This window comes from Apaloderma vittatum, unplaced genomic scaffold (genome assembly GCF_000703405.1).
Source record: "Apaloderma vittatum isolate BGI_N311 unplaced genomic scaffold, ASM70340v1 scaffold4375, whole genome shotgun sequence".
Taxonomy (NCBI): Eukaryota; Metazoa; Chordata; class Aves; order Trogoniformes; family Trogonidae; genus Apaloderma; species Apaloderma vittatum.
In genome coordinates this window covers 15,258-32,344 of record NW_009716370.1, presented here as the reverse complement: position 1 = coordinate 32,344, position 17,087 = coordinate 15,258, and the positions used below count along the sequence as shown (strand labels likewise).

At 42.6% G+C, this 17,087-nt stretch overlaps 1 protein-coding gene across 1 annotated transcript in view; it reads right to left on the bottom strand.

The window, feature by feature from the left end:
* NHSL1 (NHS-like 1) overlaps positions 1-17,087 on the bottom strand; it is a 52,472-nt gene that overhangs the window by 20,584 nt on the left and 14,801 nt on the right. The window contains exons 3-4 of the mRNA XM_009869497.1: positions 11,820-11,947; positions 2,363-2,555 (exon numbers count right to left, since the gene is read on the bottom strand). Coding sequence (XP_009867799.1) covers positions 2,363-2,555; positions 11,820-11,947 — 321 coding nt within the window. The remainder of the gene's footprint in view (positions 1-2,362; positions 2,556-11,819; positions 11,948-17,087) is intronic.

Genomic DNA, 17,087 nt, shown 5'->3' with positions numbered 1-17,087 from the left:
CAGCCCAGGCACTCCCAAAGACTGAAACTGCTTCCAAATCTAGATTATCTAGTCGGCAGCTTGTCAGCCTAATGCAATGTCCCTGCACCTTCAGGCTATCCAACAGACTTTTACTACTACTGTACTAGTTGCAATCTGTTCACCAAAAAGAGCCCCGAAAGCTGAAATTGTGGAGCATTTATTGCACAGCCACGTGAGAGGCCATCGTAGCAGAATCATTACTAATGCACTGCCGAAAACGCTGTCAATTGCCAGCAGCCTCTTCAGAGGTTAACCTTTTATTTCATGCCAGGAGTAATAAAATGGAAGTTTTTTGACCTCTCTTCTGGGAGACTGAGAAAAAGGGTAAAGTTAAGGAAAAAGCTGAATCAAAACAAAACCCAGAGGTGGTTTGTTCCACGGCATGCTGAACAAACGGCACAGAATTTTCAGTCTTTTTTCTCTCGCCTCCTGCAGTAACAGAAGGAACTTCACGAAATAAAATTACTCGGCATGTGGGAGGGCAGAGGAGGGGAGCAGATTGCAACTTTTTAAAAAGAGGAACAAGGACAGCAGCTTTCCTCTGTGTGTTGGGTGTGGCTTGTAGTCTGCTGCTGTCGCTTACCCTGTTTCATGGTAGCAACGTAATTAATCCAAGGGAAAGGAAACGGTAGATCCACAGACCTGTCCACATACTGCACCAGCAGCCTTGCTTTGCCGCCCTCCCTCTGTATCCCTTCTGATTGCCACCTTTGTAAGGGAGTAAACGCTCAGCAGCAGACTCGGGACAGGTGAGGTGTAATAGCACGTGCGCTGCTTTTATCAGAGAAGTCACGAATCGCTCGGCTTGCCGAGTGCAAAAAACCAAACACCTCAGGGGATGCCAGGTTTGCTACACTAGTCAAATTAAGCTGGCTGAAGCCACAAGTGTAACTTATCCAAACACAGTAAACGTTCCCAGCGACACTGAATTAAATCTATGAGGGTTATTTGATCTCTTTTAACTCATTTATCTTTCCATCAGTTTACTTTCCCCATATATTTTCACTACACAGGATCTTTAAATCGAACTGCAGACTACCCTTTCTGTAAGTGTATTGTGTTCCTGCTGTCCCAATATCTACGCTCTGCTCAAGTTTATCGATTATGTCAGATGATCTGTTGTTCCCATAACTTGGCCTCGCGCACCTGTATCCTACATTCCCTAGATAATGCCAGCTGGCCTCCAGCAGTAACATTCCAGCATTGCATTTACTTTCCTTCTATTCATTTTCTAGTGGTGGGGTGTTCTAATCTTCTGTTGTCTTCATGCAATTTATTTTCTGCTGTTTATTTAAGGAAACGTTTCTTTTTGATTTCTCAGAGCTCTCTGATGTTTGTCACAGAAGTACTGCTTCTATACTATTTAAATATTTAAATACTAATAAAAAGAAAGAGAGCACCTAATTTACTTTCAAAACAAAACCAAACACTGCAAGCTATTGACTTTAAGAGTGAGCGAGGAGTCAGAGTGTGCCATATGGCATTTGAAATGATTGGATATTGAATATCATCCTGGTTTTGGCAGGCGAACGGTCAGTTATTTGAATTAACTAATAACAGACGATATTGCACAGAAAAAGAGGATTATTAAATTGAAGTGATAATTCAGTCTTTCACAGAAATTCTATTTACACACAACAAAGTATCTATTCAGCATCAGGCTTTAACATAATTTAACTTCCACAGAGCACGAGTTCTGCAACTGTAAAACCAGAGAGCATTTTCAAAATAACGAGTTAATACCCTGCTCATGACAAGAAGATCTGGACTACGGTCATATAAGTGGAGTGTCTTACCAAGAGTTTTGCTCAAAGATGTAGTCCCATCAACTTTTGCTGTTCTTACCCTACTCTCCTTGACACCTAGACCTCTTGTTGCTGACAAAAATAAGACCCTAGAGATTTTTTCCTTGAATTTTGTAACACTTAACCTTTGGAATACAGAAGGACTTGATAACTTCCCTTACATAAAATCCCTAGAAAAAGTACCATTAGCACTGCATAAAACACGATTTTCCATTACATATCTTCAGGGCAGTCCACAGCAAAACACTGCTATTTATCAATCCTCTTCTTGTATTTCCTGAATATCTAACGCTGTTTCAAGCCCACACTGTGCAGACTGACTTCATTAACCATCATGGTAAAGGATTTTGAGGTTTTCTCATCAAGTTCAGAGACAGACTATTAAACACAAAACACTGCTTTCACAGAAAGATGCAGTAAGTAAAAATTCATGCATCAAATATGAGTGTGTCAAAATACTACCCAACTGTATGGAGCCCCTTTCATGCCTTCCCTCCCTCATCAGTGTAATGTAATTACTGAAATTAAAAGCCTACCAGTCACATTAATAGGAACCACATCTGTTTGGACTGCCTGTGCTTGTTGTCGCATTTTTTCTTCTGGCGTCGGCAGTGGGAGTGACTTAGTCCAGTTGGTTTGGGTGTTGATATCTGACAACTCATTTGAAACTGGAGTTTTAGGCCTTTTGATGGTAATAAGCTTTTCTTCTTCTGGAGAAGAGACAGGACCCTGCAAACACAAATACATGCAAAAATGTAAGTATACTACTAGAAAAAATATGCAGGACTATAGTATTACTAAGGTATTGCTGCTGTAGTCATCACAATTGCTTGTGGAGCAAAACACATCCTCATAAATTTTTTGACCCATGAAAAGATTTAAGAAAGACAAAAAAAAAAACCCCACAACAGAACACCTGGACTGTATTTACCCAAGGCATCTGATCACTCTAAGGAACGATACCTTGAGCATAGCAAAGCACAGTAATTAATTATCTTAAACCCTGACATCATCCCTGGAGCGATTAACCACCTTCACTGCACCGTTTGCTTTCCCTTCCCCTCTCATCTCCACAGTGCCCTATGGGGAAGATGAGATGTCAGCATTTGGTTTGCTCTGGCTGTACTAGCTTGTAAGGATGTGCACAGTCTTATCAAGAAGACTTGTGAAGAGACAGATTTTGAGAGAACTCAGTAGAAGAGCCAATGCACTCTACAAAATCATCAGCCATGGATCAGTGAGCTATCAAGAATAACTTGGCTTTGGCCTTGGTGAATTTCATGCCACAGTCAAGGGGTTCATTTTGCCTGTTTTTCAGGACTGAAGCAGTTAATATTAGTAGCTATATAATGGTCATTTTAAAAGTAATTCCTTATCAGAGTGGCAGATTTCACCTCCATGATGGGTGCTTCACTTAAAAAAAAATCCCAACCCATGAAACAAAAAACTTTCTGGACCAGGAATAGAGGTTGCAATAGCTTGTGCAAATCCTTCCATGAGACAAACTTAAAAGCCAAAAAGAGCTGCTTGCTTTTGAGGGGCAAATTTGCTTTCATTACGAGATTCTTGCTTGCCTGTCAGTAATGGCAGAGAAAGCCATAAAGTAACTTCTTACTGACAGGACAGTACTAGTCCATGGCAAACCCCAAGGACAGGAAGGTTCAGGGCACTCAGAAGACATCACTGGGGCTTCCAGCAGGTGGTCATAAGCTCCAAACAAACCCATGAGAAGCAGCCTTCTCCTCCCCCCTCTTTCCAGCAAGGCACCTCAGGGAATCCCAGAAGCAGGGGAGAAAGGAAGACCTGGAGAAAAACTGGCCTCTGTCTCCTCCTACCCCTAGGCAAAACAAAAAAAGAGAAGAAAACCATGGCAGAGGAGCTGTGTAGCAGCTGGAGCACTGGCAGAGATCTCTCTGCAACCTCCTGATTCCTCTGCCTCAGGGGTGTTTGCTTTGGGACCTCCCTCTCTACCATCAGACCAGAGTTACAGTCCTACTCCCCTTTTCTTCATTCCCCCCTCCCTTTGGAGAGCAGATTACCACCCAAAATAGGGTTGTCAGTACTGAATCACCACCTCTCATGGCAGTTACTCCCTCGCTGCTGTACACAGACATGGAAAGAAACATCACAGCTATTTATAACAGATGGATATTTTTATTATTACGTGTTTTCAGCCTAAGCAATCTGTCCTCCCTTGAAGGCGAGTGGTATACAAAAGGCATGCCCAGACACTGTGCCTGAACCACTGTTTATCATTTCTGATTTTAATTTTCTTCCTGTTACCATGAGGAGTTCCTGCTGTTTATAAATAAATAACCATTTATTTATTCTATTATGCTTTGACTCCGTGTCCTTTAGGACATGGCCCAACATTTTATTTAATAAAAAAAAAAATAATAAAAGCAACTTCTAGGAAAAAAATAGAAGACTAGAAAACAAAATCTCTTCAGGTAATAATAAAATAAAATAATCAGGCAATGAAATTATTACTAATGTCATCCTGTGGTTTGGAACCACACTTCGAAATGTGAAAGCTTTTCTTCGAGGAAATAATTTTTGTCAGTTTTGCATTTCTTTACTAGAGGGACTGCAGATGGGATAGATGCTGCTCTGCAGGTAAGGGCTCACTCAGCCCTAGCAAAGCCCCAGCAATTCTTTCAGTGCAACATTCCTAGACAACACCAAAATTTGTTCAGGCCTGCACTGTTTTTAAAAAGCTCTAAACCGATTTCTACAAAAATATAATGTGAACACTCATCTCATTATGCATGTGTGTACACACACTGTTTATACACACCTACAGTGTGGGCAGACATATATATATGCATTTACACACAAGAACTTCCCCACCTCAAATCACTGAAATTCAGAAAAACCTTCATTAACTTAAGCCACTGGGGAGAGAAATGCCCCTGCAGAAGGGAAAGCTGCCTCCAGGCCATGCTTCCCTCCAATTAGGTTTAGAAACAACTGTGGGAGAGAAAGGATTTGTAAGGAACGGTGGAGTTGCCAGCCCAGTGTCACACTGGGCACAGGTAAAGCATGCACTTAATGGAGTAATCAAGGGTTAAGGGAAAGAAACCCAACCTTCTGTACCGCTACAGAGAGCTTTTCTCTGCCTGAATTGGGGCACCAAGGAAGACACCTCAAGCCTGGTTTTTGCAGTTTGTGTGGGGTGAGGATGATCTCCAGTGACCTTCGGATACTCTGCTTGGTTGACGCTGTCAGCATCAGTATCTGTCACATTCAGACTGTACTGCGGTGACAGGTCTCAGCTGTCACAGAGCAGTCACCAGGGGCTACTCCAACATGTCAAGTGGCAGAGATACTGGCTATGAAGCCACTCTTCCTTTTCAAGGGAAGTATCTAAACCAAGCAGATCACTTTTTCTGTTTACAGTACATAAACAGATAGAAAAAATGAAGAACTGAAACATTCGCTACCAGGAAATCTTAATTATCCAAAAAAATGTGGTGCAACAATCACGTATTTTGCAGAGTTAAAAACTGAAAAAAACTGGGGACAGATGGAGGAAGATGGACAGAAATGGATCAGCCCAGTGAGCATATAATGAATGAAAAGCAATTGAAAACGCAGTTGTGCAGTTGAGTTCAAAGCACTGTGTCATTAAGAACGATTTTCTGCCATAGGGCTGTGGTGTATACTTCTACAAAATAATTCAGTAAGAGGCGTGGGTGGTTCTGGGTGTAGGAATAAATGTTCAGGTTTCATCTGTAGGTATATTTCCTGCAGTTCCCGAAGAAGTGTAATTGTCTCTATTTACATTCTTTCTTACAAAGTACTCACAATGATAGTGGTACAGTATGGGGGGGTTTATGTGAAGATACTTTTAACAGGCATGACAAAGCCATGCACAGCTTTATTGCATGAGAAGAGAAACAGCAGCTCATAGAATCATAGAATGGCCTAGGCTGGAAGGGACCTTAGAGATCATCTAGTCCAACCTCCCTGTCATGGGCAGGGACGCCACCTCTCGACTAGACCAGGCAACACATGGGGACCAAGTGGGAATCGAACCCGCGACCTCGGTGTTGTCATTGCTGTCAGCACCACTGCTCAAACCACTGAGCTAACCGGCTCATCTTTCAGCTTTCTTCACACAGAAATTATTTACCTCTATAATCAGGATGAAAAGAGGGATTTACAGACTTTTAGCAAACATTCTCAAATTTACAACACAGAAGCTTGCTGGAAGATGCAGTGAATTGCTGCTGTGTAACAGGAATGTCTTCTCAAGTAAGGTCTGTTTCATCAGAAAGATAATTGGACTAAGCAGTACTTCGAGAGGATGTATCTGCTTAGCAAAGCTGATTATAAACACCATGTTCATAATAGAAAGTAGCTGTCCCACTTGTAAAGCATCTCTGATTCACTGTAACTTTAATGCTAGACTTAAATGGTCAAGTTTCCATGCAATGGGATGTCACGCTCATCTCCTCAGAAAAACTTGCAGGAATTTGTCTAACGGACATGTGAAGAGGGAAAGGTGGGATGTGAAAGGAGCAGCTTGGACCTTGCAGTGTTTCCACAAGCTTGCATTAGAGGGGAAAAAGCACGAACTTTCAAATGGGAGTTGAAATGAGAATCCAGGAGAAAAATGGCCTACAAATACCCTATAGACAAGCTATATGGCTAAGTAAGCCAGAGCCTCTTCGGTGCCTTGTTGACATACTGTCCCCCAGCCTACTCAGCTGCTGCGACACAATAAAAGGGTTTCACTATCTCAGCACATTCATACTATCTGAGAGGTCCCAGATGACAATTGAGTATATGCTGCGTATCTTGCAGCACACTCTGCCTAAATACTCTGTTTATTCTCAATCTTTTCATATTCTATGGGTTTATACTACACTGTTTGAAAAAAGATGGGTCCTCCAGGAAAAAAAACCCAATCCATACAAATTTTACCTTTCAGCAAAGGAACTTCAAACTTCTAGTCATGTCATTTACCTCACTGCCTCCCACAATCACTTCTGAAATCATAATTCCTCAGAAAAACAAAACTGAGGAGGGAAAAAAAAATCAGCTTTGTGGATAGCAGTCATACCAACTCTGCTGTTACTAATTGCCAAAATCCTATTTCTTCTCCAGTCTTTTACCAGGTTTCATGGCTTCAAGTGCCCTTTAACCTGATGCAAAGGGACCAGGCCAAACAATAATATGGAGTAAGTAAAACAAGCTCCAAACCTTTAGAGTCCTCTTTCTTGGTCAATTGAGAATGTCACTTTATGTGCCTGCTTCAACCTACGGGGTTATATAACATTGCCACACTGTAAATTCACGTGAATTTATATTTGAGTTAGTCCTGTCTTGCTCTACTTGACATCCTCCAGGTGAAATTAAATCAGGGGATGCATACAGTGGATACTTTCCCTGAATATTCTCTCAGCATTCAATGGAGACCTCCACAAGAATTTACCCAGTTGCCTTCTGAACCCATGTAAACTTTCAACATCCACAATTCCTGCAGCAGTCGCACAGTGGGGGTATGTAGTGAGCGAAGAATTACCCCCTCGTTTGATCAAGGAGTTTCTATACCTGCTTCCTTATGCTTTGGTGTTTTATGCTTTGAAATGATGTTTCAACTAGGTAAATCGAGCACTATTTTCAAAAAAAAAAACCCATTAAGTGGTGCAAAATACATGCATCGCTTACAACAGCACACCCAGGCAACTACAGCAGAGGGGCAGGGAGGCTGGCTCAGGACATCACCACCTGGAATTATCTCCAGTTGTTCTAGAGCCCATGCCTCAGGGCTCTCAGGCATTTCCACCTCAAAACTGGAGTGCCCAAGTGCTTTAGCCCCTCTTAACACCAAGCAAGCTTTTGGATTAGACCTCCGCAAGTCCCTCAAGCCAATACAGTTAATGCATTTGTTTTCAGTTAAGATACTAAACAGCCTCATGCAGATATTTAAGAGACAATTAACAGTCTGGCTGAGTACAGTGGCAAAAATATACTTTTTTTCCCCCCTTTGCATAAGCAGAAGAAATGCTTTTGCACCTGTCGCCTAACAGACACTAACAAGGCAAAGCTCATAAGCCAAATGACAGGACCCGAGTTAAAAATACCATGAGTTTTGGACATACAAGCAATTTCATAGATGGAATAAAGACATGATATACTGCATGCCTGGGAGCAAGTAATCTCTGTAGCTCACATTCATCATTTAAGAAAAATATATTACTCCAAATCGGCAAAGTTTTTCCTTGACTAATTAAAAAACAATGAAGCAGTGCTCATTGGGGGAGGGGTTTCAAAGGAGGCAAATGTTAATAAACAAAAAGGAATTAAAATTTTCAGTGAACTAAGAACATAGGGGATATTGGACTGCAGACGAAAAAGAGTAGTGAGGAAAAATAAACAAACCTGGCATAGCCACCTTCTGTTGAACAGTTGATTTTTTTCAAAGGGAAAAAAAAAAAGGAAGAGGTAACTACTGAAGGCTAAGAGCAGAGTAATATTGCACATATGCTAAACACTACAGGTGACATCAAGCTGCAGGTCTGACAGCTGGATGGTCCCACTCGTGGGCAAGGTACCTTGTTGCTCCAGGGAACCAAGTTACAGCAGGCGCTAATGCAAGACTGAGAGATGCAGTCTAACAGACTAGACTGTTGAGCGAGACAAAAAAAAGAAACAGAGTGAGTTGGGAAAGAAAAAAGAATGAGAAAAAACCTCCACACACAAAAGACACACAGATTTAATTTACACAATGCATACATTTCAGAACATAAGGGGAACCGGAGTTTGAAATCAACATCTCAATATATTTTTGACCCTGGGAAAACAGAACAAGAGTGAAGGACAGGAACAGCTCCCAAGTCGTGTTACCAGCAGTGGAATGTAAGAGATGAGAAAGGAGGATGCTGGTCACATTGCTGTCAGGTAAAACCCAGATAAACCAACTTAATCTCCAACAAACTTGATTAGGATCAGTACCGCAGTGGAGCTTGGCCATTAATTGCTCCATTAACGTAGCTTTTAAGAATCAAGGTTAAGAGTAAAAGGGCAGTTTCAAGAACTTCATTTCACATCAACTACCACCCAGAGACCTCAGCTTTCCATGCCTCCTCATTTTGTTTGCTGTTTTGAGCTGGGCTGACTTACCTACTTCTCCCTACCCACCTTACTTTGGCATAGAAAACGTTCTGCTAATCTTTGACATTTTCTAAAGATGTGCTGAACCATGTGCTTTGTGGTATGAGTATTAGCCTCTGCCGATAGGCTCACCTCCACAAAAATTGTGTTTGTGGGTCAAGGTCTCCTCTCACATCACCTAGCCATGATTTCATATTGTCTCCAGTGTAGACAGATGAGTGGAATATCTAGCTACTTTTTTTTTTTTTAAAAGCACATTAAAAAGAGTAGGAAAAGAGGGTTTCCTTTGTGAAATCACCATGCAGCAGAACACAGTTTTTCTGCAAGTTGGCTTCTATGTCAACTTAGAAGCAAATTCCCGAATAGTAAGTAGCTATTCACCCACCCATCATTATTCTGCTTTTCTCTAATTTCAGCTATTAAGTACTGGATGTACAGAATTTAAATGTTGGCTTTTTGGCATTGAGTAGACAATAAAGCTACAAAGCTTTCATCTAGTGATGAGGAGTTCACATTTTGGATCACGGGACTTTGGTGACCCCAGTTCCACACTGCTGCTGAAGAACTCTTCTGACAGCTGAAATACAACTCGCTCAAGGGACAAGATTTATCAGAATTACTTGGCACTTTACCAGCAGGCTTATAACTTCAGAGATCTGCTGTGGTAAGCATTCATTAAAAAAAAAAAAAGGAGTAAAATTTTAGGCCATTACAAATAAAAGCCAATTACAAAACTACTGGTCAAAGGACACCACTAAACACTACTTTGTACAATATAAAGGGAGAATCATGCTACTTTTTACAAGGGATTAATGCCTTTCTGGGCTGCAAATGAGAGTGGCAGGGTTAAGGTTCTGAGATAATCAGTAACATCCAAGACTGTCAGTTTGGCAGCTATCTTTCTCCACAGCTCTGAATCATCCTTTCAGCTAAAAATATTTAAAGGAAACTATTCCAATTTGAAATGGAAGTGCTACCCTATCCATGAAACATAATGGGTTACATTAATTATTTTCAGAATGTACAGAAATTGTTAGCAACATGTTATGCTAACACTCCAGAAAAACCTTAACCAAGATAAGGATGACGGCTCTAAGTGGCCTCACCCCTGCTTATATGCTCTCATTGGAATTGTTAAACTAGTCTATTTATATTTTTTAAATGTTATACTAGTTTTACAGGTGCAGATGGTCATATGCTGCACAGCACTGGCTAAGACCAGTTGATAACATATATGTATGTATATATATTAAGTTCATTAATAGCAACAAAAAATGTGTTAATATTTTCCCCAATGGAAATTGCTAATTCCACTGCTTTCAATAACATTTTGCAAATTATCATTATAATTCATTCCCCGGTAGGAATGTGCTTTACATTCTCTGCTCACTGCCAGTACATACCACACACAGCTAAACAAGATGCTCTAACATTCCCTGCCAATAAAAATAAAATGCAATCAAAACCTGGATGAGAGACTATACATATTCCACAACTCCATTCATCACGCGATTAAAAACCATAAAGGACAAAACTGTAAACAGTGCACCCTTTAAAGTGAGTCCTCAGGATCTGCACACTTTGTACAGACACAGAGTTACTTGTGCCACACTACAGAGGCACATATGGTAGAGTAACGATTCAAAGAAATTAAACTGTTTTACAGCCAAGGATATCCTCCCACTCTCTGAGCAACTGTAGTTTGTGGCAAAACATTCTAGAATATCTACTCTGAAAATCCCAGGAGCTCCAGCATTTCAGGTTTGGACAGCCTGGCTCCAGTGTATCTTGCTGTCCACCCCAGCAGTAACATCCTAGCCCACAACACCAAAGTTAGCTTCTCTTTCAGAGGCCACAGGCACAACAGGGTAAGGTAAAGACAGGGGACAAAATTTCCACTTTTCACAGAATCACACAGAATCACAGAATGTCAGGGGTTGGAAGGGACCTCAAAAGATCATCTAGTCCAGCCCCTCTGTCAGAGCAGGATCACCTGCAGGTCACACAGGAACACGTCCAGGTGGGTTTTGAATGTCTCCAGAGAAGGAGACTCCACAACCTCCCCAGGCAGCCTGTGCCAGGGCTCTGTCACCCTCACAGTGAAAAAGCTTTTCCTAATGCTTTTGTGGAACCTCCTGTGTTTCAGCTTGAACCTGCTGTCACTTGTCCTGTCATTGGACATCACTGACAAGAGCCTGGCTCTGTTCTCCTGACGCTCCCCCTTGACATATTTATAAACATGAATGAGGTCACCCCTCAGACTTCTCTTCTCCAAGCTAAAGAGACCCAGCTCCTTCAGCCTCTCCTCATAAGGGAGATGTTCCACTCCATCATCTTTGTGGCTCTGCGCTGGACTCTTTTCAGCAGTTCCCTGTCTCTCTTGAGCTCAGGGGCCCAGAACTGGACACAATATTCCAGATGTGGCCTCACCAGGGCAGACTAGAGGGGCAGGAGGACCTCTCTCAACCTACTAGCTACTCCCCTTCTAATACTTTTCTTAAGAACATTAATGCAAGATACTAGTTCTGTAACTGAAGTTAATATAAACTGATGTATATAAGAGTACATCTTAGTGGGAGATCTTGCACTCTTCTGGATGCCTTTATGTGAACAGTTGTGACCCATTAGGACAAAGCCTCTACCGAACGAAATTGCGTACCTGCCCATATTAGCAATTCAAAGTGTGCAGTGTTGCTGTTACAACTGGAGTACACTGGTGGCTGGTTAACAGCTCTTCCTGCTACTTGAACATAAGAATAAGCATCCTCATGATCTTCTGAAATCCCACCTCATTTGAACAATATTATGGCAGGCAATCAAACTGCACCAAGCGTGTAATCTTTCCAGCACTTAGCCCTCTCCCACCATTACCTTTTGTTCAATTTCTTCATAATCGTCCTGGTAGCTTCCACAGATTGCACTGGAGGACGAGGAGAAGGTGGGGCCCTGAGAGTAATACTGTGAGCTCCGGTAGCCATCCTGCCGCAGCTTGTCACATTCTGCCGAAAGACAGAGAAAGAAGAGATTAATTCATGAGCAGAGTCACTACTGCTTACACTTGGCGTACAACAGCACTTCCAGAAATCAGGATATTTTTCTAAAAATATTTACCCTGCATTAGCACTGTCTCTCCCAAGTAACAGAACCCAAAGGTGCGTTTCTCATATTTGGGTCTGTATTTGCCCCTCCCTCACATATATTATGTACATAAGCCCACACGTAGCGTATAGACATGTGGCTTTTATTCAACCCAAGAGGTGGTAAGAAAACGGAAAGAACGGGGGGAAATTTATTATTTATTTAAGTGAGCCCTGGCTCAGTGTCTTGACAGATGGCAGCATCTTGCAGGATGGGAGATGAAGCACGTGAGTAACACTGGGGTTCTCATTTGCCAGGCCAGTAGACTTCTATTATGTGCTTACGCTTGAAACGATGATGTTGCTCACTACTCAAGCGCCATCTGCTAAAACAACTTTGGCACTGACCACTTGTCTTGTCTTCCTGCCCAGGGAAGAGACCATTTATTGTGATTTTGGAGAGAGAGGGATGAAAATCATGGGAACCTCAAGATCTCATGTCACTGCTAGACCAAGCGCAGTTTAATACTGAAGAGCTTTCAAAGTTCAGAAACATTTCAGAGCAAACATGCATCCCCACTCAAAATAGCAAAAATTCCAGTCAGCATTTCGTTCCCCTCACCCACAAACATCTTCCCGCCTCCTAATTGATATTCAGCGTGATTGTGCTAAAGAATAACAGACGCCGGAGCATAAGGAAAAATTGAATGTTCAAGATGTGGCAACCAAACTCATCAGCCCAGTCAAACTGTTAGCTTTACATTTCCAGAGACAGATATCTGAATCTGTTTAAAGATGGGGAAAGCAAAAAGAAAATTAAGTATTTGGTACATTTCTGTTTCAGGAATTGAAATTTCTGCACAATACACAGACATTATCATGACACAAAGTGCTTTTATCACTACTTGCTGGAGAAAGACTTTCTGTGATTGCATCATCTGTCTCCCTATCCTCATCCTTTGAATATCCCTTAAAAAGGAAAATGTGCAATGTTTATATTGAGGGCAAGGTTTTTAGAAAGGCTTTTGCCTGGCAAATGATTAAGTGGAGTTACAACTCGCAAGTCTGGCGCACATTGCCTCTGTTATACTGAGACACTTCTGATACTGAGCAGCCACATTTCTACGAGGATTTAATCAGTGCAGACTCCCCGATATCTGCACGTGCACATTGAGAAGGCAAGCTTGCAGCAGCTTGACAGCTAGCCATTTCTATCAGAGCCAGATGTATGTCCTGGCCCACCACATGTTTCCATATGGGGACAAAAAGAGCAGTATGGCACGAATCTGTCACCTCTCTCTCAATTCAAGGACCAAGGGCAGTGGTGGTGGGTTTTGAGAACCAAATCAATTGCTGCATCTCAGGAACAGAGGGTGGGTAACCCTGTTTACCTGTTCTGCACGTGTGAGCATGCCAACGCCACACGCATCCGGCAAACAGCTGCTGCACTTCAGGAGGGGAGGGAAAAATGACTGCCAGCAACCGCGGCAAAATAAATTCCTCCACCGCACTTTCAAATCTTGCACTGGATCCAGCCAGATCCAGCACATAACACTCACAAATATGGGCAACCTGATGGGCTCTTTGTCGGTTTGAGCTACAAACCAACAGGGGTAAGCGGGCTGCAGCAGAACAATACAGTCCAAAGACTTGCGTCAACTTGTGGAGTGGGTTAACACTCCACAACTTAGAGATTGCAAGTTTTACCTTCAAATCAGTCAATAATCACCATGAACAAACATGAATACAACTTCAGGGATACGTAAGAATGCAGTTATCTTTTCTCTTGTTCTTGGGATAAGGCACGGGGTCCTGGTGGGCCACTCCTGCGACTCTCGGACATCAGGCATCACACTGCGCCCGAGGAGCAAGGGGCTCTTATGGAGTGTGATAGATGCAGCCTCTGATATTAAGTGCTTGACCTTATTTATTGTCCTAACCGAGATGAAGATGATGAATAGTGCACTTCATGAAGCCCAGAAGAGCTCCAGAAACTTAAGGAAGTCAACGCTGAAGGTCTCAAGTTGAAATGGCCACAAGTTCAAGCGGACCAACAACAAAACCCGGGCAGTTTATCAAGCTCACAACCTCCACTTGCCCACAGCACAAGTTCCAGGTAACATCAGAAGCTATTGCAGCAACGATGCTGAAGAAGCCAAGAGAATTGCTACAAACCACCACATATCAACAAAAAAGGTGCTTTGTGCCCAAGAATGGTTTTTCTATTTATGTACTGTCACCATACATTTCACAGCACAGCGGGAAACAAACACCCTGGATGGCACTTGAGGCCAACAAACCTCAGCAGAGGTTTTAGGCAGTTCTCTCTTACTTCACCCTGCAACAGCCCAGAAGTGCAGCACAAGGTCAGTCACTGCATCTAACTAAAGCTGCTGTTGCTGCCAGACTGAGGGTGGCAACTGCTATTTAAAAACTGTTCTAGCTGGTGGCACCCCCTCCATTTCGTCATATGAGTTTTCTGCAAGCAATCAGGTTTATGTTTTTCAGATAAAGACTTTTTTATTTATGTAGAATATACCCAGGAAGAAGGTAGAAATTCTTAACTCTAAGAAAGACTCTAGACATGTTTCCTTTTTCCCAGAGGAGCTATATCTCATCCTATTCCTGCAATCCCAAACAGAGAGGAGCACTATACACTGAGTGAAAAGTTCTTAGAGTTATGCAAGTTATTTCAGAGACTGAAAACTAACTAGGGAACAGAAGGATACAGCGAGTTCAAGTTGTTAATAATCTTTGGTTCTAAGAACGTGACAATACATTAGTGCTACCTGAGCCAGGGACGTACATACTCTCGGACCCTGCCACTACCCACATTATCCGACAGGGAAAACCATGCACAGCCTTCCCATTTTTCTGCCTAAGAACTGCGAGGGCAAACCCCAAGAGACTGCATCAGGCAGGACACAAAGAGCCGCTCCTGAGGGTGTGCCTGCCAGTTCAAATCTGCAGCACAGGCTGCAGTCAAATGCAAAGTCAAAACCTTGCATGTACCTGGATCTGAAATGTGCAATAATATTATTATGCTCCAGATGAACTGCTTTTGCTTACAAAAACAATGACCATTCACCCAGAAGGACCAGGAAAGAGTCACTGCCTTGGGAACTGCAATGGGTGGCTGCACTGGTTAGTGTAGTGCCATGAAGGCTGGAGCTACCTCCCCTTCATTCCCGACTGCTTCTGAGGCTGACTGAGCTGGGGTGCTGCCCGTCATCTGCTGCCACCCTGCAAGTGCTTTTCTGGATAGGTAAATCCATAGATTAGTTCTTGTCCTTTTCCTTCCACCCTAGTGATACAAGTGATCCTTCCTAGAGACGGAAAGTTTGCCTGAAGTTTAGTTTGACTGTTTGCAGGCTGGTTTTAGTTAAGCATGAAGAAAATATGTGGGGAAATGGTGGTCAAACAAAATGTAAAGACCCCCTCATCGTTCCCACAGTTATTAGAACAGAGTATGATGTTCAGGAGATGCACGACAGAAAAAAAAAAAATAATTAAAGCTGTCAGTGTCCAATACCACTATGTCTAAGTTGCTGTATACCCAAACACTCGTACATCTGCTTGGGATTACACTATTGCAGGGTTTGCTAAATCCCAGCATTGGACAGAAACATCTGATGCTAACGCTAACAAAATGCTAAAACACACAGGTGCCATCAGCACCACGCAGAGAGCAAGGACACAAACAGGTCAAGTACAATTCTGTACCACAGTTTTGAGCCACAGGCAGTAAATTCAGCCCTCTTGTTACGAATAATTTGACCTCTCCATGTAAAACCCTATGGTCTCTGTGAGAGGCAGTCAGGTCAAGCGTATGAAAACACGTTCATTGCCTCTAAGCCCAGATCTCCTCTCCATTTTATAGGAGGAACTCACACGTAATTGCATCTGACCCCGAGCTGGAAACATCTTGCACACAGAGGCAATTTACTACTTTTCTAACAACCTGAAATCAATTTACTACTTTTCTAACAACCTGAAATCGTATTTCTACATGATAGTTTGAGCCACAAATCACCAGAGTGAACAGAAGGCACAGCACTGATACCTCAGTAATTCGTCTGGCATGGTATTACTGTGGAAAACCAGGATTAATGTTTACTATGTCCGGTTAGTCAGACCTACACCCCTCACCACAGCAGAAGGAAGAAGACTGGGTTTGCTGCAAGGGGACTGGATGTGTTGGATCTTTTCCTCTCCTTTAATCAGTTCTGGAAGCATTTTGCACTTGCTGAGCTTCCTACCACTAAAACAAGTGACAGTCTCTTGGAAGTTTAGATGAAGGAAAACACATCACCCTGCCAGGAGCAGAACTGGTCAGAGGGATCATGATCACAGTTTTCAGAAGTTTTCCATATATATTTTTCTTTAGTTGTAAACAAACTGTGCACGACTAGGTATCATTTTTCACGAGCTTCTTCACAAAACCATTCCTTTGCCTGCCAAGGTCAGGGCACCTTGTATTGACCTGGTTGCAGGGAGAAAGCCTCCAAGCAGTGGTTTTCAGGGCTGGATCCCATCTGACCCTGTGACAGAGAATCACAAAATCCTTCAGGTTGGAAAACACCCTTGGGATCATCAAATCCAACCATTAACCCTACCCTACAAAGCTCACCACTAAACCATATCCCCCAACGCCACATCTAAACGACCTTCAAACACATCCAGGGATGGTGACTCAGCCACCTCCCTGGGCAGCCCATTCCAACGTCTGACTACTATTTCTATAAAAATTTTTTCCTAATGTCCACTCTAAACCTACCCGGTTGCAGTCTGAAGCCATTCCCTCCTTTGTATTGCTAATCACCTGTGAGAAGAGACCAGCACCAACCTCTCTACAACGTCCTTTCAGCTAGTTGTAGAGAGCTCCCTTTAGCCTCCTCTTCTTCAAACTAAACAGGCCAAGCTCCTTCATAAGATTTATTCTCCAGGCCCTTCACCAGCTTTGTTGCCCTTCTCTGGACTTGCTCCAGCACCTTGATATCTCTCTTGTACTGAGGTGCCCAAAACTGGACACAACACTCAAGGTGAGGCCTCAGCAGTGCTG